This window comes from Calidris pugnax, unplaced genomic scaffold (genome assembly GCF_001431845.1).
Source record: "Calidris pugnax isolate Ruff unplaced genomic scaffold, ASM143184v1 scaffold220, whole genome shotgun sequence".
Classification (NCBI taxonomy): domain Eukaryota; kingdom Metazoa; phylum Chordata; class Aves; order Charadriiformes; family Scolopacidae; genus Calidris; species Calidris pugnax.
The window spans coordinates 224,041-246,976 of record NW_015090963.1 but is presented as its reverse complement, the minus strand read 5'-3'; the positions used below and the strand labels follow the sequence as shown (position 1 = coordinate 246,976).

At 46.4% G+C, this 22,936-nt stretch overlaps 2 protein-coding genes across 6 annotated transcripts in view; one reads left to right on the top strand and one right to left on the bottom strand.

Annotated features, from left to right (window-relative positions):
* LOC106894056 (uncharacterized family 31 glucosidase KIAA1161-like) overlaps positions 1-22,936 on the bottom strand; it is a 38,220-nt gene that overhangs the window by 8,089 nt on the left and 7,195 nt on the right. Inside the window, exon 2 of one of the 3 annotated variants that reach the window (XM_014952486.1) lies at positions 11,266-11,387. The exons of the other annotated variants lie outside the window; for them this stretch is intronic. Within the exon in view, the coding sequence (XP_014807972.1) occupies positions 11,266-11,387 (122 nt within the window). The remainder of the gene's footprint in view (positions 1-11,265; positions 11,388-22,936) is intronic. 3 annotated transcript variants of the gene reach the window in all.
* Positions 3,450-21,256, top strand: LOC106894058. 3 transcript variants are annotated; one of them, XM_014952494.1, is made up of 6 exons: positions 3,450-3,811; positions 14,441-14,908; positions 17,502-17,642; positions 18,052-18,120; positions 18,650-18,740; positions 19,117-21,256. In XM_014952494.1, the coding sequence occupies exons 1-6, from the start codon at positions 3,757-3,759 to the stop codon at positions 19,322-19,324; spliced, it is 1,032 nt and encodes a 343-aa protein (XP_014807980.1). In that variant the 5' UTR covers positions 3,450-3,756; the 3' UTR covers positions 19,325-21,256. The 3 variants fall into 3 exon arrangements, with proteins under 3 accessions (XP_014807980.1, XP_014807979.1, XP_014807981.1); XM_014952493.1 differs by having other exon boundaries at positions 14,438-14,908; XM_014952495.1 differs by having other exon boundaries at positions 14,356-14,908.

Here is a 22,936-nt window from a genome sequence, read left to right as displayed (position 1 = left end):
ATGAACGAATCATGGTCAGTGCCAGCCAGCAGCCGCAGGGATGTGACAGGGGTTTTTACCACCAAAACTCAGCCTGCTCATAACGAGCAACAGAAACTTCCTTGGGTATTTCAGAAATTACCCAGCATGGCTGAAGCTGATCCTTTCACAATAACTTTGAACCAGACATCCAGATAGAAAAACCTGCAAAAGCCCAGACAGCTGAAAAGAAAACTAATGAGCATTTGCACTTCTGTCCCAAGGAGGTTACCCAGGGAGAAAGGAAGGTTTCACCTCTAAAACAACTGGAGAGCCCCCCAGGTCCCATCCCTTTTCACCCCACGGACCTGGTGTGAGTTTTGCCATCCCTGACCTGGGATGACACTGAGGATACAGGATTGAGCTCAGATTTTAAGCTCAGTAAAGAATTTTCTGGTTTCAAGGCTGGGGTGAAAGCCTAATGGATGGTTGTGCTGTTCCCGAGCATCCCTCGGGGTTTTAGGCTAGTGAAATATTTGGCTATGCTTGTTCTCCCAGATGCTGTGTGCCAGGAATCAGCACTGGTCCCACACCACGGATGCATCTGGGTGGCTAAGGAGTGATCTCTGTGTTGGAAGATGTGGTGGGTAACACCATGTCCCTGTCAGGAGACAAAGTTCCACTTGCTCATCACTTTACTCCGATTGAATTCACCATGAGCAGCAAAATGAAGAGGGGAAAGCAATGCATCCACCAAACCTACAGTGGAGCCAAGAACTGCTCCGTGGGACTCAGGTCTGCAAGGACTAACCAAACATGGAAACTACGTGACTGAGAGCCAGCAATTATGGAACTATCCTGGTCCGCGTGGGAGAGACCACAGCTGGGAAGTAGCTTGTTCCTAAGGGCAGCCCAGGAAAAGCTGTGGAAAAGATTTTGAAGAAAGCACCCTTACACATGAGGCCACGTCATGGAAGAATGGGTTCTAAGGCTACAGAGCAATTTTATATGCAAATACTTTCTTGTGTATATAAGAAATAAGGCCAAAGTGGTGTCCTGAAACCCTAAAAATCTCAGTGGCTGACATTCAACTGGCTCATTTTGGCCGGTGCTGAAACGGCACTTTTAGACTTACCGCTTTTCTCCAGGGATTAAAAATGGCATCCACTGCTGGGTTAGGGTCTCCTCAATCTGGTGTTAGTGGTGGCGTTCAGCGGCAGCCTGAGCATCCTGTAGCTCATTAAGGGAATGCCAAAGCCAGAAAAAAGAGGGATTTGCCTTTGGATACAATGTTAAGTTGCATCTCCAGAGGGAGCAGGTCTCCAGATGGAGGAGATCTTCAGATGGAATAGACCTCTGGTGCAGTGCCCAGGGTAGAACAGTGGGCAGCAAGGACAGTAGCCAGGTTCTGTGTTGTGTCATCTCTCATCAACCTTGATGTGAGGCTGAGGTGATGGCACCAGATCCAGGGAACAGCTGAGCCGAGATGGTTCGGCACATCACACTTGAAGAGGAAGACCAGCACAAGACCTCTAGAAGAGAAGTTGGAGACTTTTCCTTCCTTTCCTTCCTTTCCTTAGTCAAGGAAGTGAGAGTGGCTTAACAGCAGGAAGGAGACATTGTTTGAAGCAAGAAGATACCCTTCAAAAGGCTGGAATCACATCCTGGAGAAGAAAACACCTGGATTTCCTAAAGATTTTGCACAGAGTTTAAAAGGCCCCAACAGGGACAAAGGAGACTCAGAATAAAACGAAGGTCCTGGCCAGGTTAAATGCCTGCAGGAAGGAGGGAAGCAGAGGGAATAGATGGATTCTCCCCATGGAGGTGGGAGGGGCTTGGCCAGGGCAAAATCTGAGCTGCCCATCACACAGAGGTAGGAGAGCTGCTAAACTGCTGGGATTGGGAAAACCTGAGCTGAATATTGTAGGAAAAGAGTAGTGGACACATTTACTATTTTCTTAGCTTTCCCTTGGCATCTTCTGTGGGTCAGGCCTGGAGATAGACCTGTAGCCTGACTCTGCATGGTTTTTCCCACCCTAAAACTGCAGTAAAGACCCCTGACAGCACCCTGCCTGGCAGGAGGACACCTCCCTGGCACATACAGGGACAGGCTGCAGTCCAGTGGCTTGGGAGAAACGTGGGATTCAGAAGCTCAGAGACAGAATTAATGGCTTTGGGCAGATCACAGCTCTACATGTCTCCATTTCCCTTGTGTGAAACGGATGGAAGGACCAGGAGGAGAAACACAGGAGATGTACCAGCTCCCAGGCTTGGAGCAATAGCAGGATCCATGGTAGAAGAGCCCAGTAAACTTTTCACCAAGATATTCACTGTGATGCTCTCCATCTGACAGGGTGACACCTCCAGGCCAAGCTCTTCCATCTCCTCCTCCTCCTGTGGGAGAGACACGCTCACTCGATGAATGTGGTGGAGAGCGTTTGCATTTTCAACCCCAGTCATGCAGAAGAGAGTTTAACATTAAAAATGCGTGGTATTTAGTGCAACCTGACACCTCCCCATAGGGAAAAGAAACCAGTAATGCCAAAGAAACAAGTTCCATGGTATTCTTCTTGAGTGCGGTGCTGCAGCAGGAGTGACCTTGACAGGGCAAGAATTTAGCCCAACCTTCTCTTCTGTTTGGCCATAGGATATCCCTCACCATTATCTCCAACCTCCTGGGAAGAAGCCGGTCTGGTTTGAGGCCAGATCCCTCCTCTGAGAAGAAGAAATCTGGGGGCCATCAGCCCAGGAATGGGCATGGAGGGAACTGCATGTTCACAAGGCTCTGATCTAAGCCTGTGCCCTTGCACAGATGCCAACACTGCGTTGTTTAATTTGACAGCTTGGCCACTAAACGAAGCATCTCCCAGCTCTTGCAGTGACTCCTGGTCTCATGGGCAGAGCTCGGAGATGTGACATTGGTGCCATCCAGGACTTGACCCCAAAAGTAATTGTGAGGCCATCATTGTTATGTGTTTTTATGCAAAAGGACTGATGATATATCCGGGTGATAAGGACCCTGGCTAGCAGGTGGGACAGACAAGTGCAGAGGGGATTCAGCCAAATGGGAGCATCTTGCTAGCAAACTTCTGCTGCTGTTTGACCTGACAGCCTTTGCTGCTGTCCCTCAGGGCGGGATGTGGGGTTTTCCTGCTGCACAGAGCATCAGGTCAGACCCACAGCAGGACCCTGCTCCATGGCCAGGAGCTCAGCTCCAACCCCCATCACCCTCCAGCTCCACAGCCAGTTTGTGAGGTTTCATCTCCACTGTGACCTATAACGGTGCTTAAACTCATCTCAAGGGGGGAATATTTCTCCCTAAAGAGAAAAACAACCCTGTGAGGGAACAGCCAAGCATCCCACGCCCCTCCGGGCGCTCCTGTCGAACTTTGCCTTTTCTTGCCAGGCCAGCCCTGCATCCTCCTCCACCCCCAGCCCCGGGGAAGGCAGCCCGCCAGCCTGCTTAGCATTCTCCTCTCATTGCTGGGAGCAACCGCCACGGCTGCTAAGGAGCCGAGCTGGGTGGCTGCGAGCATCAGGGTCCAGGGTCCCCCCTATCCTGGCCCGTCTTATGATTTCTCCTGAGGGATAACCGCTGAGCGGGACCGTGTCTCCAAGGCTGATCCTTTCCTGATAAGCCAGCTGCCAAGTCTCCAGCGCAAAGACAAAAGAGTTTTTCTCTCCCCAGCAGGTTTTTCTGCTGTGAATGACAGAGGAAGGGGGAAAAGCGAGCTGCCTGGCAATCCTCCTGGGCGAGAGGTTTCGGGGGCTCCTTCCCCCCTGCTGTGCTGGCAAACCATGGAGCTTTTCAGGCTGAGCCTGGGCTGTATTTGCCTCCTCCCTTGGCTTGAGGGTAAGTTTCTCCTCAATCGGGCTAGCTGGAAAGTGGGAAGTGAACCGCTCCCCCTCCCCTGAGGTTTTAATCTGCTTTGCTGTTGAAGTGTTGCTTGGGCTGCAAAGCTCTGAGCCCACCAGCGCCTGTGGGTGCGTTTCAAATCCCATTTTGAAATGGGATTAAATGCAGAAGAGTGAGGGACAGTCTGGCAAGGTGCTGGGATGGCTTGGCCAGGAGCAAACACCATGCCATCATGCTGGAGGCTTTTATCAAGTGCTTTTAAACAGCTAAGAGTAAGGGATGAATACACCTGCTCTGGGGGTGAGGCAGGTGCTAAGTGACTTCCCGGGCACTCTGTTTGCTCCCTGACCTAGCTGTTCCTCCTCAGCAGAGGTGAGCGGGCTCACAGCATGCTGGCAGCATGGGAGAGGGTGGTGGGAAGGGGAGCAGGACCTCATTGTGTTGGATGGTTGTCGGATGGGAATGGGATGTGCTGGGAAGCTGCAGAATCTGCACCGCTCATCACCACGGAGCAAACTTGGTAGTGGCTGGTGTTATCATTCCGCTGCTTGCTGAGGTCGCTTGGATCCTGACTGTACGCAGTGGGATTTTGAATCCAAGCAGCCTTATTTTTGACACGTGTGGGTAGATGAGGAAAGCAAAAATCCTGTCGAGCATCATCCTGCAGAGACAGAGAGGTGCCACCCAGGAGCAGCTACTGGAGAGCGGTGCTACCCGCGGTCTTGCCCACCCCATCATGGGCAGTGGGCAGCACGTCTTTTCTTAAAAGAGTGAAGCCTCAGAATTAATAATTCACTTTTAATTACGCCTGACATGCCAGGTTGAGAAGAACTCATCGAAATAAATTGCTGAAGTGCTTTAAGGCTCGTTCAGACCCTGAAGCTGCAAGGAGGACAGACCTGCAGTTTTGCAGGTTACCTGCTCAGAGCTTTTCAAGCTCACTAGACCAGAGAAGCACAGCTATTTGGGTTGCACAGCCAAGGATGTTTATTCCTTAAAGACAAAGCTCAGACTGGCAGCTCTGGCCATAATGCCTAGAATAGACTAGACTATTACTTCAACTGGGAGGGACCTACAATGATCATCTAGTCCAACTGCCTGACCAATTCAGGGCTGACCAAAAGTTAAAGCATGTTATCAAGGGCATTGTCCAAATGCCTCTTAAGCACTGACAGGCTTGGGGCATTGACCACCTCTTTAGGAAGCCTGTTCTAGTGTGTGACCAGCCTCTTGGTAAAGAAATGCTTCCTAATGTTCAGTCTAGACCACCCCTGGCACAGCTTTGTGCCATTCCCACACATCCTGTCATTGGGTACTGGGGAGAAGAGCTGAGCATCTCCCTCTCCATGTCACATCCTCAGATAGCTGTAGAGAGCAATGAGGTCGCCCCTCAGCCTTTTTCTCTAAACTAGACAAGCCCAAAGTCCACAGCTGCTCCTCAAAGGACATTTCTTCCAGCCCTTTTACTTTCCTTTCGTTGCTCCACATCCTCCAAGTGTGTGTTCCCTGGGCTGCTTTGAGCAGCTAGCCCTCAGTTTGCAGGTCAAAGGAGAGGTTTGTGCTTCTACAGATTTGACTTTTTCTCCACCTACTGCTGGTTTTTTGCACCCCAAATCTTGCCAATTAAAGTAAATCCAGTTAATTGAATGTCTCTTTTGTCAAAGTCCCTGGCTGAGGATATGTCACTGTGCTAGTGAGGGGTGAGGATACGTGTGCATCTCTTAAAAGTTAGAGGAGATCTGGTTAGGACCTCAAGATGACACCATGGTGAGACACCAGGAGAGCAGAACAGCCTTCTGGTCTTGCTCTTTCTCTCACTCTAATACAGATCTTGTCTGGTGTTAGAAAAAACGGTTCTTTAGTGCTGCCACACGACAGGAGCCCCATGGCTATGCTTTATTAGTGAATTAAGGAGGATCACAGGATAACATTTCCACAGCACATTTCTTTTCCTTTCCAGTGAAATGCTTTTGGTACAATCACATGATCAGCTGTTGCATTTCAGCCAGACCACTAACAAAACCAAAAACCAACCTGTTTTGCAAGAAAGGAAATAATCTTCCCAATAACTGGCAATGCCCAAAGCAAGCTCAAAGAGCAGAGAGCAAACATGCCCTTGCTTGGGGCTGACCTCTCCCTGCAGCAGCCTCTCTCCATCCCAATCTGCCTGGGGCTGCTGAGCTTTAAGGCTGCTGGCAGGACAGAAGTGCTCACTTTCAACAGACCTTAGAGGGTTCAGTTTCCTACTGGAAACCTTGGGATTGCTTAAACTGGTTCTCACAGTTACTTCTTCGGAAAGTCCCTGAAAGGAGGCAGCTGAAGTGTTTTCTTTTCTTAAGAATTCAAGCCTAACGGTAACCCAGTGAAGTATGACGGGTGGTGAGAAGTCGGGCACCAGCAGAATCTCTGCACGGACAAACAGAAAGGAGACTGCTGAAAAAATAGTTCATTTAACACTGACTCTCGATCCTCATGTACTGAGTGTGAGGCTGGTGGTGGCTCTGCTTGGCATCCTGGCCCGATCCCATATCCCTGGGGCCACTCTCCTGCCCACCAAACCCATGTGAGGTGCTGGTTGCTCCCTGACCCCCAACGCCCCACTCTCCCAAGGCAGCCCTAAGCACCTCTCATTGAAGGGGCAGAAAGGCCAAGCTTATCCGATACTTTTCCTCCCCTGTGTCCTTCTCCAGCCTCTGACTATTTTCTGCTTGGGGGATTTCCTGACCCCGATGTGTTTAACTCTTCAGCAGCTACCAGATCTCCTACCTTGGCTTGTGCAGGTTCTCCCTGGCAGCAAGGATGCACAGCTGCTGGGTGCAGAGTCACCTCCTGCACACTGTGAGCCTTCCCTTGGCACTCCATGTCCCATCTGGGATCAGTCTTTGACCAGCCACCCCCCTGCCATCCTCTCCAGACCTCTCTGGACTTTCTAGACCTCCACCATATTCCCCCCCCCAGGACTGTTTTTCTGCACATGCATCAGCTTCATGTTGGTTTCACTGACCTCCCCTGCTTCCTATCATTTATCCATGTGTTTTTCCATGCCAAAACCTTCCATCTTTTCCCATGGCTGCTCTGCTCCCTTGGAGGCCTTTGCTGACCCACTTGGTCAAAAATGGACTTTGCAGTAATGTGGAAAGCTGTGAAGGCTTGTTGGTCAACCAAAAACAAGATCTGAAGAAAGCAGCAATGGTTGGGGAAAAAAAAAAAAAAGAGCCCACTGTGGTTGCCAGAAGCAACAGCTGGGAATTCCTCTTGGAGAGACAGACATATTACTGAAAATAATCTGAGTGCAGACCAAGACGTATTTGCAATCAGGTACCTGTGCTGGGAAGTTGTTTACCAGCTAATTACTGGCAGTTACCAGTAGGCTTTGTTGACTTCTCTATAAAAATGACACAGCTTCTTGATAAGAGCTGATCTGCTGCATGAAGTGATGGAAATTGTGCTCCCATAAACCCAGAGCTCCCAGTTGCCGGGTAGCTGCTCACCCAGCTCCAGTTCTGCCTGTTCTGCTGGGCCTGATGGGCAGATGCCTGTTTGCTCACCAACAGGGACTCACCAGGCTCCATCTATCATCATCCTCTCCATAGGTAGATTGACCTGTCATGGACATTTGTGTCCCTAAGCTTTACATCCAAGGAAGCACAGTCAAAACCTGAGGGAGGATGAGGGTAAAATAAGCTAATATTGGTTCCAGTCAACAGCTTGTTTTGCAAAAGAAATACCTAATCTGCCATGCTGCTCTTGGGTATAAATTCAGGCAAAATTGACAACAGAGTATCAATCTCCCCACTTCCCTGTGCACATCTGGATTTCTTGCCTTTGACCAAACACACCTGGGTCACCACACCCCTCTTACAACATCAAGTATCTTCCAGCTGTTTTCAATTTCCTTATCCCATGGCCCTGGTCCGGTCTCCTGCACGAGTAGAAGAGAGGGGCTTGCTCCCTTGGATGGAGAGAGATCTTTTCATGAGAAGGAGGTATTGTTGAGCTGCATTCAAGTCTGCTCCTGCTCACTCTTCAGGGCCTTGTTTGTCCACACATGACAGCATCTCAAGCTGCTTGCTTCAGGTAGATTCAATGTAATGTTCCTACAAGTGATCTTACAGGGCAATGTCTTGCACCAAGCTCCATTTGCATGGCAATCTCTCCTGCCTTAACTGGGAGCTTCTCTCTTATGCTACTGCATCTTCTCATTTCTATCTGACCCTTTGGAGGAGGAAGAAACAGCCTGTCGGGCCCAGGGCAGCTCAGAAACAGCTTCCCCTCCTGCTCCGAAGAGACATCTGGCTGAGTTTTCACTCATGGCAGGACACAGTAACTTCAGGGCATCACTGCAAATTGCTCCTGCTGCTCTGGCCAGTCATGTGAAAGTCCTTTCCACCTTTATCTAGTGTCTTTCTAGACTGCCTGGTTTTGTAGATGTGCTACAAAAGCCCCACTCTACATTTAGTCACAGAATCACAGAATGATATAGGGTTGGAAGGGACCTCTGGAAATCATCTAGTCCAACTCCCCTGCCAAAGCAGGTCCACTCAGAGCAGGTTGCACAGGAACTTGTCCAGGCGGGTTTTGAATGTCTCTAGAGATGGAGACTCCACCACCTCTCTGGGCAGCCTGTTCCAGGGCTCTGCCACCCTCAAAGTGAAGAAGTTCCTCCTCATGTTTAGACGGAAATTCTTATATTCAAGTTTGTGCCCATTTTCTCTTGTCCTATCCCTGGGCACCACTGAAAAAAGACTGGCCCCATCCTCCTGACACCCACTCTTAAAGTATTTATAGGCATTGATCAGGTGCCCCCTCAGCCTTCTCTTCTCCAGACTAAAAAGACCAAAGCCCCTTAGCTTTTCCTCATAAAAGAGATGCTCCAGGCCTCTAATCATCTTTGTGGTCCTCTACTGGACCCTCTCCAGCAGTTCCCTGTCCTTCTTGAACTGGGTAGCCCAGAACTGGACACAGTATGACAGATGGGACCTCACCAGGGCAGACTAGAGGGGCAGGATGGCCTCCCTCGACCTGCTGGTCACACTCTTCTTGATGTACCCCAGGATGCCATTGGCCTTCTTGGCCACAAGGGCACATTGCTGACTCACAGTCATCCTGTTGTCCACCAAGACTTCCAGGTCTTTTTCCACAGAGCTGCTCTCCAGCAGGTCAGCCCCCAACCAGTACTGGTGTGTGGGGTTATTCCTCCCCAGGTGCAGCACCCTACACTTGCCCTTGTTGAATTTAATCAGGCTCCTCTCTGCCCAACTCTCTAGTTTGACTCTCTAGTCCTGAATTTGAATCTGATTAAGGGATCTGGATAGAAAACATGGTAGTTCTGCATAGCCAGCGTGAGGCTCAGCAGCCAGGGCAGGAGGGCAGGAGGTGTCAGATGCTGTGTTTGCCTGAAGGGAGAGGGTCTGACAATCAGTACCAGGCTAGGGAGTGGTGGTGTCTGCATCACCACAGTGTCTAAGCTGCTAAGGATCTCCAAAGTCTCTGGTTAATTGTTCTGCTTTTGGCCTGGGGTCATTTCTAGTAGGACCTGGAGTCCCTCATGCTTGTTTTTACGGCTAGGGCAGAGACCAAAATTGCTGGCAGGGCAACTTGGAAGGATGTAAGTCTTCAAAACTTTCTTCCCAACTGATGCCCCTTGAACTGCTGCAATAGTCCAACAGACAAGGTGACCCTCAATCCTGGGAGAGCTGATATTCAGGGGGAGTTATGCAAGGAGGCAAATATATGTAATGTATATGAGAATGGTGTGGGTCAGTCTCCGCTGATTCCTGTTCCATAGAGAAGATGCAATCTACTGCAGTGGAGAACAGTAGAGGCAGACTAACCTGAGCAGGAAACTCTGTGGTTTGTCCCACCATAACTCAGGTTACAGCACTGCTGGCTCCAAATTTTTTCAGACATGGCACATGTACCCCCAGTGCTGTGCTCATGTTGGGTGGAAGCAGCAGAGACACCTTGGAGACATTTCTCCAAGCCACTGTTGCTACTGCAAGGGTGACTTGGGATGATCTTGTGTCATATGGCAGTTCCCAAGAAGAGCCAAGTTTGGGAGCTCTTCTGAGCTGTAGGATGTCCCCACAAAGCAGTCCCTAGGAGAGGTACTGTGGCTGCCACAGATGGATGCCTTCAAGTACAGGTAGAGGCAGGAAAAGGTAAATTCCTGGCCATGACTCAGTGGTTGTCTTCTCCCTACAGAAAATACACATTTAGCAATGAGAAATCGAGCTAATTAAAAGATTTTTCCAAGAGTTAGGAACCCCACTGGGGAGGGCAAAAGTGGCCAAAGCCAATACTGAGGTTCCTGGGTGACATGGAGTGTTTTGGGAACTTGTGCCTCCTCCTCTCTGACTTATCCCTTCCCTTCTCAGACCCTTTAGAGGGAGCAACCCATCCCCAAACATTTTGCAAACAGCTTTCAACAAACCATCACAGGCACTGCTTAGAAACAGCAGAAAATTTCCAAACCAGACTGGGATTACTGGCAACCAAGGCTTATCTGGTGGCATTACCTTAATTAGGAACGTTGCATGGGTTTTGCTCTTAATCCTACAAGGAACAGCATGTCCCAAGAGTGGCAATGCTGCAGAGAAGCAGTGGGCTATATTTGCTTGCTTTTCTTTCTTGTAACCAGAGTGGCAGCATCATAGGACAAATGGGCTGGCATCAAGCGCCTTTGCTAGAAATTGTTTATTTTGTTCCTAAAAATAAGAAGAGGCCAAAATGTTCAAGCATGAGCAGCTCAAAGCAGGCATCTACTCAGGCGCTGTGGGTAAGGCTGGCATTTTTCAGAGATGCTGATTTCCACCCCCAAGGAGTACTTTGGATGCTCTGCTAGCTGCAAGTTAACGTTCCCAAAATGTTAGGGATGATGGCCTTATTTGCAGGGCTTCTGGACAGTGGGACTCGGCAATGTTAGGGGGAAAAAAAAAGTCATATTGTCTCCTAAGTAAGAATTCTTGATGCCTGATGTGTATCCCAAAGTAAATGTACTCCAGCTCTATCTGTGGGTCTACCCCTTATGACTGTGTGGGGCATGTGCAATGACTGCTGCCAGTTACCTGTATCTGATTGTAGGTTGCTCACTTAGACAGCAACCCCTCAACCTCAGGAAAGCAATGATGTACGTGGATGGTAGTGGATGGTGAACTGTACAACGGACACAGGTCCACATCTTGCTTGGCAAGGGTCACACCAAACACCACAAGGAAGGTTGATAGCCAGCCTCACAGAGAGCTCAACATCACTGTCAGTAGGGAAGACACTCAGACCACAGTTCAGAGGAAAAGGATTATGGCCCCAGCTTTGCTGCCACCCTCCCGTGTAACTTTGAACCAAGCAAAGTTCAGCTAGACCTCTCTTCCCAAGCTGCAAAATGGTGGTTACACTTTCAGACCTGAGGTATGGTGTGAAGATAAAAATCTATTAATAGCTTGGTGTCATACCTTACTGAGGAGCTATACAGTATCTCAAAGGAAAGCTCTTCAGCTGCAGTGTTGAGGTTCCTCAGCTCACATGTATTCCCATGGCACACGGGCTGCCTTAGACCTTCTCTGCAACCTGAGACCTGAATAGAACCAAGAAAGCTGCTAGAAAGGGGCAGATGAAAAGTGGAAAAGCCTGGTAGGTAATAAGGGGGCACATGATGTTTGCTGCTAATACGCAGGTAACAGTGATTCTTTAGAGGGGAACGTACAACATCAGGGACTGTACACAGGGAACAAAGCACAAATCTGCTGGTTGAGTTAAGCAGAAACACTCTTCAACATTTCATTAAAAAAATGAAACTTTCAAATGGACAGGCATTGCCAAGCAAGGAAAATTAAAAACAGCATAGATTCTAGCATGTTTCATAACAAAACCCATAATAAAATATATGAGAAAAAGATTTAGAGGAATAAACTAATGAGAGTATGAAAAAGCTACCAACAGAAATTTTCAAATATATCTGAAGTAGGAACTTGTTTGGGTAAGGAGGCCAATAAATAACTGGCTTAAATGTAAGAAGAGCAACCAAAGCAGGGCAGTGTAGAAAGGCTGAATGACTTATTGGTTCTGGTGCTCACTTCAGACATGGTCAGAATTTTCAAGCAGACAGATAAATAGGAGAAAATTCAATAGAGCTTTTGTAGAGGGAATCTGTGACATCCATGATGGCATCAATGAGTGCATAATTATGGTGAGCTGTCCTAGACCTTGCGCTTGCATCTGCAATAGACTTTTGATGAGAATCTTCCTCCAGGGCCCACAAGAAACTTTCATGAAGATAGCCCACAGGCTGGAACAAAGATGTGGAATAAGTTGACAAGACAACTCAGTGACAAGTTCAGGGAGTGAAGGTATCAGCAGACGCCAACAAAGATCAAAAGGGTGAATAACAAAGTAATTAATTTTGCTGATGGCACAAAATTATTAAGAATAATCAAAACTGAAGTTGACTGTGCACAGCTGCAGATATGACAATACACATTGAGCAATAAAAAGTTTTTTTAGCTCCAGAGTTGAAAAATACAAAGTAGTGTACATGGGCAAAACCATTTTAACCATAGATACCCAGTGAGCTCTCTTAAATAGCCAGTATATTTTTGGACAGAAGCACTGGTGTCCTTGCTGTCTTGTGTGAGCTCTTTACAAGCCTGATTCTTACCCTCTTCCCCTATTAGCAAATGCTAATAGGAGAAGTGCTGGAGTGGATACCAGGCTCAGCAGATATTTTATCTGACCCAGCACAGTTCTCATATTCCCCTGTTACATTTTTATGTAGCTCTCAAGTCATTACTTTGGAAATGGGTTTCTCCCAGTTAAGATGAAGCAAAGAGGTAAGAAACCTGGATTCCAGGTCCTAGAAAAAGATATGGTGGGGGGGATTGTATTCATCCCTTTGGATTTTCTAAAGACTATGGGAGATTATACATGAGACATTTCTCGTGCCTCCAGAAGCTGGTAGAAACTCAAGCCCAAGGTGCATTAAACATCTTCCATCCAGCCAGCCCTCAATAAGGAATAAAGAGCACAGGACTCATGAGCTATCCACAGATCCCACAGAAATTTAATTTCCACTTAGGCACACGGCCTTGCTAGGAATTGCCTGGATTGGTGGCTACCACAGGTCAATGAAACTCAATATCCCAGCGCAGACACATCCATCCTCATCTCGGAGCCGGCGCAGGAGTCATTCCGCGGTTCCTGGCTGCCTCTCCCCATGCATTCAGGCTGAGCAAAAAGCCCCTAGTTGTTTCTGATTTAACATCCCGCAGGCAGTATTAATGTGGCAGACCCCTAGAATTTCCTGAGGGAAAACATAAGAGCTCTTTTAAGCTATTTTTCATACCCTCGGTATTGTGTACCGGCTTCTGTTTACACTGTCGTTAGCTTTTTCAGGTACTGAGCCAAATAGTTGCTGCCAGGGAAAAGTATTGTTCTTTGCTTTGGGAAGGGAAACTCTGCAGAAGCAGTTGTTTAGATAAACATCAGTGTTTTTGTCTAACATCACTTTTCAGTCTCCTCTTACTCTTTATGTTCAATACTGCACGTTGATGGGGCTTTTCTAACTCTGACTCCTGGGGAAAAAAGGGAAAATGTGTCACCACAATAGCTGGGACTTACCATGTGTTAATTGTAATTTAAAGATTTCTCAAAATGTGCAGAAACTTGAAACTTTCATTTCTATCGATCTGTCTTAGGCATAAAATACACAGCAGAAGATAGACTTGAATCAGTGACAGATGTTTTAGCGTTTAACATTTTGGTCAGGATGTTCACAGGCCACACCTGATGATTTTGTACTGAAAAAAGGAGCATTTGTCCAGCTGACAGGATGACATCCATCCCAAGTTATCAGAGAAGCTGGGACCCAACGCTATTAAAAGCAACAAGCGATTAGAGAAACTGCTTCAAATTGTGTGTCTGTTGTGGGGTGGCTGTAATGTTTCTCCCTTAGACAGGGATCCTTAAAAATGGTACTTTCATGCCTTTCAAGCACAGACGAATGTCAAGTGTGCTAAATCCGTGTTTATTTCAATACCTACGTGAGCTGAGTCAGCCAAGTACTTCCAGACTTCTGAATGGGGAGTTGCTGTAATATCATCAGAAGCCACTTAATGGAAACAGTAGCCCAAGGTGGCTTAATTGGCCCCATGTGAATAGCACCTGGGAAATTTAGGGGGTTCAACTGCTTTTTTATAAGAGGGTTTGGTCCAGATAGAGGCAAAAAAACCCCTCAAACCATCCAACTATTTTGGAGGAAGGGGAAGATGGGTACCTATTTAAAGTTATAACCAGTTGAAATATTCACTTAAATATATATAGGCAAGTATTTCATAACAGTACAACTTTTCAAGGATGGTGAGGTATTCCCCATTAGTTACATGTGTTACTTATATGGTGGTTATTTTTCTCTAGCATTGCTCGTGGCTATTTGCACATCACCTATTTTAAAGAAAAGATGTTCTGGGGCATTAGGAAGTTAGGGGAACTGTTTATCCAGGTGTGCCCATCCAGAAAAGGATTGGTGGGTTATGTCTCCCCTTCCCCAGGCCATTTACAATGTCTGGTGCTCAGAAGACATGTCTACCTCAGACATGCCCACTACTAAACCATGCTTTGATTGTACTGCAGTAGCAGAGGGACAAGGCTTCCTCATAAGGAACACCCGGCTGGAAAAGTGCATTCGTGTCTCCCACCATGAGACCAACGCCATCAGCTTGACCGACTGCAAGGTGCTGTCCCAGCAGCAGCAGTGGAGCTGGGATCCCACCACTGGGACCATCATCAGCCTTCAAACGAAGCAGTGCTTGTCAGCCCACAAGATGCGGGAGAATGCCCTGGTCAAGCTGGAGCCCTGTGGGGACTGGGAACGCCAGGCATGGTCCTGCAGCAAGAAGGGGCACTTGACTCTGCAGAGCTTGGGCTTCTACCTCAGCACCAAGGAAGGAGGCCACAAGGTCTTTGTCTCAAGGGAGAAGGACAAATTCAGCAGATGGAAGACTTTAGAAGATGAAACCATCTGTGCTGCTGCCCGGGCAGCAGCTCTGACGCCCAGCAAACCAACACAACAAGGTGTTGACACACGTGTGTGGATCTATGAAAGTAAGATGAGGTAGATTTAGCATCAGATAACACCTAACCTTACATCTCATTCAAGCCATCTAACACCAGGTTCGCATCCTTCATTGTAACTCATGTTAGCTTGGTCCCCATCTGGAGAGATACCAAATGGCTCCAAGTCAGCCCAACTACTTGGTACCACCGGTTTCCAGTAGTTCCTGTCCAGTGCTTTCCAGAAAGCGTGCAACACCTTACAGGATCGGGTCTCTAAACCCCAGCTACCTTTCTAAAGACAGGCAAAAGTCAAGTATTTTGGAAAGTTCACCTGAATCGGTGCCCAGAAGTAGGAATAGCTGAAATTGCTTGAGCGTCCCAAGTTCCAAACAACCGATGAAGTCCCATAAAGTCAGCCACTTAAGGGGCTTTTGGTACTTTGTACTTTGGGATGTCGCTTTTGGAAACAAGAAAACTGGAGGCAGCTAGAAACCTCTTTTAAACTTGTATGAATTATTGAGAAGCAGCTATATTTGAAATGAGAAATTGTTGCTCTGGTTTCTAAGCAACACGTTACAGTTATCTCCTGCCAGACCCCAACAGTGCAGCTATCACTAATGAAACCGTGGTTCTAACTTTCATCCCATGCTCTCATGATCCTCAAAAGTGAACCTTGCTCCTGGTGCCTGATGTAATCATAAAGAAACTAATGAACACAGCAAGTGGTGGGAGGCAGTCAAAGCACTGCCCTCCCTTTGCATTAAGAAAAGCCAAAACATGAGATCAAAAGAACATAAAAATACAGTTTTATATTAATAGCTTTATGGCCTTGGCCTCTGCTAAAAAGAACTTAATCACTGCCTTCATGAGTTCTCACTGCCCTCTGCCATTTTGAACACAAAAATGGCAGAAACCCTGTTCCTGTCATACTTCTAGGTGTTTGACACCAGGCTCAGAGACACCAGGCATGGTCATTGCACCAAGATGTGACTGCCATAATTTGTCAGATGGCCAGTGAAACTCATTCGTGACCACTGACAACTCATGATCCAGTCTGTTTCCCTCTTTCATTTACTCCCTTATGCAAAGGAAGGTGGTTTCAAGATTTGTCTTGTGATGATGTGTGCAAAACCGAGACCCAAAAATCACACTCAGTTCCTCTGCCCATCCTCTCCTCCTCTCCCTTCTTCTACTCCAGGGACCAGAAAAGAGCTGGTGTTCCTAATGGCTTTTCTGTGTTTGTCCACTCTGTAGGTGATGAAGTTCCCAACTCAGGGGAAATTATTTCCCTTACATGAGGCTGTTCCTTACCTTACGGCCTGATAGCCCCAATGAGATTTTCAGCTTTGCATAAATGAGCAAAGGAAAAATGTGATTAATCAGGTTAGCATAAGTAAATGGATTGTGAATATAACCTTTTGACACAAAAAAAAAGTTATATCTAACTTGAAATAAAAAGAGATACAATAGCTTTTTTGGCTGTCATGTGCAGATAAGATGGTCTTTTTACTGAGGTTTTTAATTAGCCAACTAGAAGGTTAACATGTAATTATCACGGTAGTCACAAGCATTAGTGTTTATTTAACATGAAGGTAAATACAGCCAATACAAATTAGATACCATAATAAGCTAGTTAAATATAGGCTAGGAAATGTGTGGAACATTTAAGATATGGGAAAAAGGCATGTGAAAAGGGCATTTTCATTCCCCAAGGCAATGTTCCTGGCAGCCCAGGGCTGCCTGGGAGCCAGGCTCCCCAAATAAGGCTGCGAGGGTAAACACAGAGCCGGCTTTGAATCAGGTTGTGCCAGTTAGTGTGTCTTGTGCAAACTGATAATTTTCCTACCAACCCCACGGTTCAGAGTTTACTGGAGGGAACCTCTGATGACTTGGTAACAACATCTAAGTCCTATGTCCGATGCTTAGGCCTTTCTTAGCCAAGTTCCAGTTGAGCATCGACAGACAGTGGATTTTACACTTTGACTTCAGTGAGTTATTTGTGACCAAATTACACCCATGTGCCACAGGAAAGGATGGGGTTGGGATAAGCAGCCAGGAGCCCTGCAGACATGGTTTTCATGATCTTGCCACATCCATCAGTGCAGGAGAGGGTGACTATTGCCAGGAGATTTCCCACAACTTATACTCTAGGAGTAGTTGCTACTCTACTACATACTCTACTTCTACAGTAAGACTGGCAAGGCAAAGGATACTGTTGAGCCTTGCAAGGGGTATGGACTATTTACCACCCTTTTGATCCCATTTCTTCATCTGTTGGGTTGGTAATACCTGTGATGCTTCCACTCACCTCTTCCTCACACCTCATCTTTTAACAGCTGATGTTGCACTCATACTTTTTAGACCAATGACCTTATTTACCACCAGAAAACAAGCTCTGCTTTGGCAGTGGATTCAGTCTTGAAATGTTCATTTAATCTCTGAAATCTGTGACAACTGAGGGCCTTCGGTGCACAGGCAGAGGTGATTGCTATTGCACCATGTCCTGTTGTCCTTGTAGGATAGAGCTAACATGCAGGGCCGGCTTTCCTTCCTTTCCTTTGCCAGGCACTGAGCGTATCCAGGTTTCTGTACAACAAAGTGAATGATAACCCCACACACCTTTGCTTTGTTTCCTTCCAAGCTAAAACCATCGATTCATCAAAGACAGATGCCATGGACAGAGAACCTTCTGTGAGCTTGACTGACCCACCACTGGCTAACAGATTTAACAGCACAATGTCTCCAGCGAAGACCAAACAGGCACACCTCCCAGCAAATGAGGGTGAGCACTTTTCTCTCCTGCATGCATATGTGAGAACAGCAGGAAGTAAAGTGTGGGCGGCATCTAGAGATTGATTACTCAAGTATTTTCAGTGCTGGTAAGTACCTAAGTACTTCTGAAGAACTTCCATGTGTGCCACTGAGTGGTTCAAGGCTTTGCTCTCCCACAACATGTTAAGAAGTTAGCCTTGGCAAAGGGCTCGGTGACATGGCCATAGTCCTAACCTGGAAGCACAGCCATCAGATGTTCTAGGAGAAAAAAATAGCTGTGGTTGGAAAATGCTGAGGAACAAGAAAGTTTTCTTTTCCCTTCTGACTCCATACCAAGTGCAGTCCCAGGAGGAAGCTGGAGCTTCCTCCAGTCCAACAGTGGAAGCTGTTAATTTGTGTCTCTCTGCTTCTTCCCCCAGATGCAGCCCACAATCACTCTAAAAAGCATCATGGAAATCGAGGAAAAAATGCTGGGGCCAGGCTTGCAGGTAGGTCCAGTGATCAGCCAGAGAAGGAAGAGACCAGGTAGATCATCAGCGTCCCCAACCTTGCCATCAATAAAGAGTTACATTCCCCTGGGTCCTGCTGAGGATGCTCAGTAGGGAATGAGGGCACCAAATTACCTGTCAGAAAAACTCCATTTAAAGATTAAACAAATCTCCCCAGGCCTGGAGTATAAAAGTGAGTAAAAACATGCAAATGCTTTGTGCGAGCTCACCAGGAGAAACAGATACCCACTAGCACTGGTGCCTTCCCCCAGCCCTTTTTATTTCATATCAGAGCATTGCAGAGTGGAGAAGCATAAATAGCTGTTGCCTTCCACCTTTTTGTGGCCATTTCAATAGAGGGATGCTGTGCAGTGTAAAGATAAAATGTTGATCTTATAGACAAAGCATTCTTCCTGTTATCTGCTAGTCTTCAAGGACATTACAGGTGGTTTTGGTGGCAATAGTGGTTATTGCATAAGAACGGGGACAGGTACAGCAAACACATGACTGTTTTCTGATATTCATTCAGGTACCAACTGGAAGACGGCCATGCTGGTCCTCAGCCCCTTGGCATTCATACTGGGATTGATAATACTGACACTCAATGTTCATTACAACAAGTGAGTGAGATTTGGCTTTATAATGTTTGCCACTTCCCTGTCCAGCATTTTGAAACAGAAGTTTTGGTCTTGGCACCTTTCCCCATCCCACACCTGAAGTATCTGGCCCTGAGCAGATGTGCCTGCTTACCCATGATGTCACCCTTGATGATTTCTCCTCCCTGCCACCCTGTTTCTCCCTCCCATTTTTCCCTCCCACTCACTATTCCATCCGAATGCAGCCACTAATGTTTTCCCCTCCTCTCCTACACACCTTGTGCCATCCCTGGAGGTTTAGAGAACGTGAACACCGTGGCTGCTGAACCAGTTGACGTGGAGAAGCAACCAAGTGACAGGCAGAGGCAGTTACGTGCCCTCTTCTTCTCTCTTCTCCTAGGAAGAAGAAAATCCTCTCTGCTCTGAAGAGCTCCCCAGCCAACGGCAGCAGAGCTGATTTACGGGAGCCACCTCCCTTGCGAAGAGGTCCCCAGCCATACCTTCCACCCTCTCGCTCCCCTTCCTTGAGGCATGGAGAGATCCTCATTGAGTGGAAAGATGGGACTGTCACCCCTCTCTTTGACAATGCCAATTATCAAATGGACTAGCTCCAAAAAAACCAGAGCTGTTGTTCCATCCCTTGTCACTCTTCCCACAAGGGAAAGTGCCACCATGGCCAATCTCCTCCCTAGCCTTGCTGTTTCGACAGGGAGTTGTAAGCACTGTTTGGGGATTTTTTTAACACTTGAGAACAATCGCCTTGCACAGCACAAGGTTGAAGCAAAGCAGAGCAGATTGCTTGGTTTGTATAGGCACACGCTGCTTAGCTCTTCCAGAGCTGATTTAACCCGTAGCAAAACCCAGAATTAGCTCAACGAAGCCAAGACTCTCGCCAGCTGCAACTGTCCATTGCCCTGAAATTCTAGTTACCGAGCACATGACAAAGTAAATCCTTGGAGACAAGGTGTAAGGTGAAAAATAGAGCTCCTGATGATCCTTAAATGCTTTTTTAAGACGTAACTAGCTGCCAACAGAGACAGAAGGTTGTCAGTTACTTTGTCAACGTGAGAACATAACTAATAAGCACTGCCTTCAGGAGTCTAAATCCTCCAGATATCTGCCAAAATACTCCCCCCACTAAGTTATCAATTAAGTAAAAGCAAGTCATTTTTCTAACTTAAAAGGTAGCAGCACTCCATCATCCTCTCTGCATCACTGCAAGACCCCTGCTGAGAGAGTATGCATCTCTTAAAATATTTCCATATTTAGAATGTATTAAACCTTATTATAATGCACATCCTCTTTCTTTATGTACAATGACAAGTAACCTTGGTGATGTTTGTTGGGGATACTACATTATCGAGCCATTTTATACCAGCTTCAGTCTCTGATTTCCTGTAGTCACATGGAATAGTCAATAAACAGATACTGCTCCTTTCTAGAGCAGTAATACAGGTTTGTTTTTTTTCTAGAAAGCAGTCAGGCACCAATTTCAGCCTTTACACTTCTTCCTTAAATATAATCACCTGTGACTGTCACACTCAATCCTGATCTCTCAGTGAAACTTGGAATGTCTCAGTGCTTTCCTAATATTAATGAATTTATGCTTTCCTTTTTTTCTGATCTTGTGATGATATAAACTGTAATCATGCCAATAAATCAGGAATTATATGGAGAAAGAAATTCTAACACCAAAAAATTACAAGTATGAGCTGTATCAGTATATTTGTTCAGCAGTGCAAGGAAAACCGTATCTCAACACGTCTCTTACTCAGACTAAAACAACACTTTTCACTTTACCTAAATTGACTTGTGCCATTTCAGTGGAGCTTCGACTTCTGTAGAGTTTGATTTTATTTAACCTAAGGCAGAAGAAAGATGCCTAGGGAATTTAAAGTCTCTGATTTATTTACTTTTAATTTTTCCTTTTAAACATAGATCCACAGCCTGGTAAAAAGCTAACTGCCACAAGATGCTATTATGACCAAAAACTTAGTTGGTCTCAAGAAAGAAAATACAAACCTTATTGGTTCAGGGCATAAAAATCATAGAGGTTGGAAATAAATGTCCTCCCCAGATAGATTATTCCATAATTATTTACTGGAAGGTTTCCCACATGCTTCTTGGGAAAATATTTTACTACCAGACATAGGCAGAGGAAGAACTCTTTCTTCACCAGAGAGCAGTGAGCACAAACAACATGGTTGGAATTAAATTCTGACTTTCCAATGTTTCCACTTTAAAACAAATCCAAAGACTTTTGGTTCAAGGTTCCAAACACGTAAGCATCATTTTACACACAAGATTTATGGGAATATGTTCTGTACATAAATGGCTCAAAACGCACACGCAGTGCCTCACCAATTATCACAGTTACATCCCTTGTACCTTTTCCACCACAATTAAGATGCTCACCTTTGAAGTTTTGTCCAAAGGGCACTTTGCCTTACAATACATAGCACTTGTTACTCTCCAAAATCTTGATGCACTTTGGGAACACTCTGTATGCGGTGCCATTAAAAAGGAAATATTTACTTGGAGTCCAGCTGATGTATTGCTTTCCAAAGCAACAAGTGCTTATGTTCATTACTGCTGAATGGGCAGAACAGATGACTTACTAATGACTCTCTGTAATTCATAGTTAATATGCTAATCTTGCTCATAAACATGAAGGCAATAACACCATTGTTTACACAGCACTGATTAAACGGTAGCTCAAACAATAATGAAAAAATAAGACCGTGAAGCAGCACAGGCTTTTAACTGTTTTCTCCCCCTCTCTTTCACTGGTTGTTCTCTTCTAATTGTTTCTCACTGGTTTACCCATTAGATGCTAGAGACCAAATTTTCCAAGGTATGGACAGAGAAGCTGAAGGTGTGAGTCTTCATCACAAGAGGTCTTAAAAGGTACATCAGCCAAACATCCATTCAGGAAAGAATCCAAAATAGCTGATTCTGCCTTGGGGCTGGACCTGGTGACAGCAGGAGACACCTTCCCTCCTCTGCTTCTACAGCTAGCTGAGAAACACTCTGAGCAACCACACAGCCTGTGTCCTGTTCCCTCTCTGCTGTCACCCAAACGCAACACTTGTACACAAGTGTTCATAATCCAAAGAAAACCTGACTGTAAAGTGGAGGGACACTGAAATTGTTTATGTGTGCATATGTACATATTAAAAGCCCCCTTACACTGCATCCTTTTGTGTGTGTGTGTGTATGTGTGCACACATACATATACACACCAAAAATAAAGGATGTGCTATAAGAGGGCTTTTAAAAATCCCTCTACAGGAAGATAATAGAGTGATGAGCAAGACATCACTGTCACAGTGGTACTAACATTATTAGTGTAAGCTCCACAGATCATGGAATTGCCAGAGTCGGAAGGGACCTCTAGAGATCATCTGGTCCAACTCCCCTGCCAAAGCAGGATTGCCCAGAGCACATTACTCAGGACTGCATCCAGGGGGGTCATGAAAATCTCCAGAGAAGGGGACTCCATGACCTCCCTGGGCAGCCTGTTCCACGGCTCTGTCACCCTCATCCTAAAGAAGTTTTTCCTTGGATTTGAGTGGAACTTCCTATGTTCCAGCTTGTGCCCGTTGCCCCTTGTCCTATCACTGGAAACCACTGAAAAGAGTCCGGCTTCATCATCCTTCAATCCACCCTTTAGATACCTGTAAACATAGATTAGGTCTCCTCTCAGTCTTCTCCAAGATAAAAAGTCCCAGCTCTTTGAGCCTTTCCTCGTGAGGGAGGTGCTCCAAAGGATGAGTGCTGCATAACTGGGGAGTAACACAATACAGAACTGCTGCTTGTATTTCTCAGCCCAGTTGTGCTGCACATCTGGTATTGTAGGTCTTCCCCAGGGCTGATGCGATGCTGATGACCCTCGCTTCACTCTTGCAGTAAGGAGGACAACAAAGCAGAAGCAGAGCCCACTTCCTCATGCACTTACTTGCTTTGCAAGTTCCAAGTACTTGGGCAGTAAAGGCTAGAGGAGACGTAGGGAAGAAGTGCCACTCGCTCTCCCCCAGAATTGCCTGGGATTCAGGAAACCACATTCCTCACCTAAAAGTTTTAATATCGCCATCATGTTTTTTTGATATTTAGGTACCAGAACATCCAAAAGATTGCGAAGCATTAATAACTGAACACACATAATCATAGAGAGCTCTCAGAACCTCCGTTCCCACCAATGTCAATGACAAAAAAGAGGC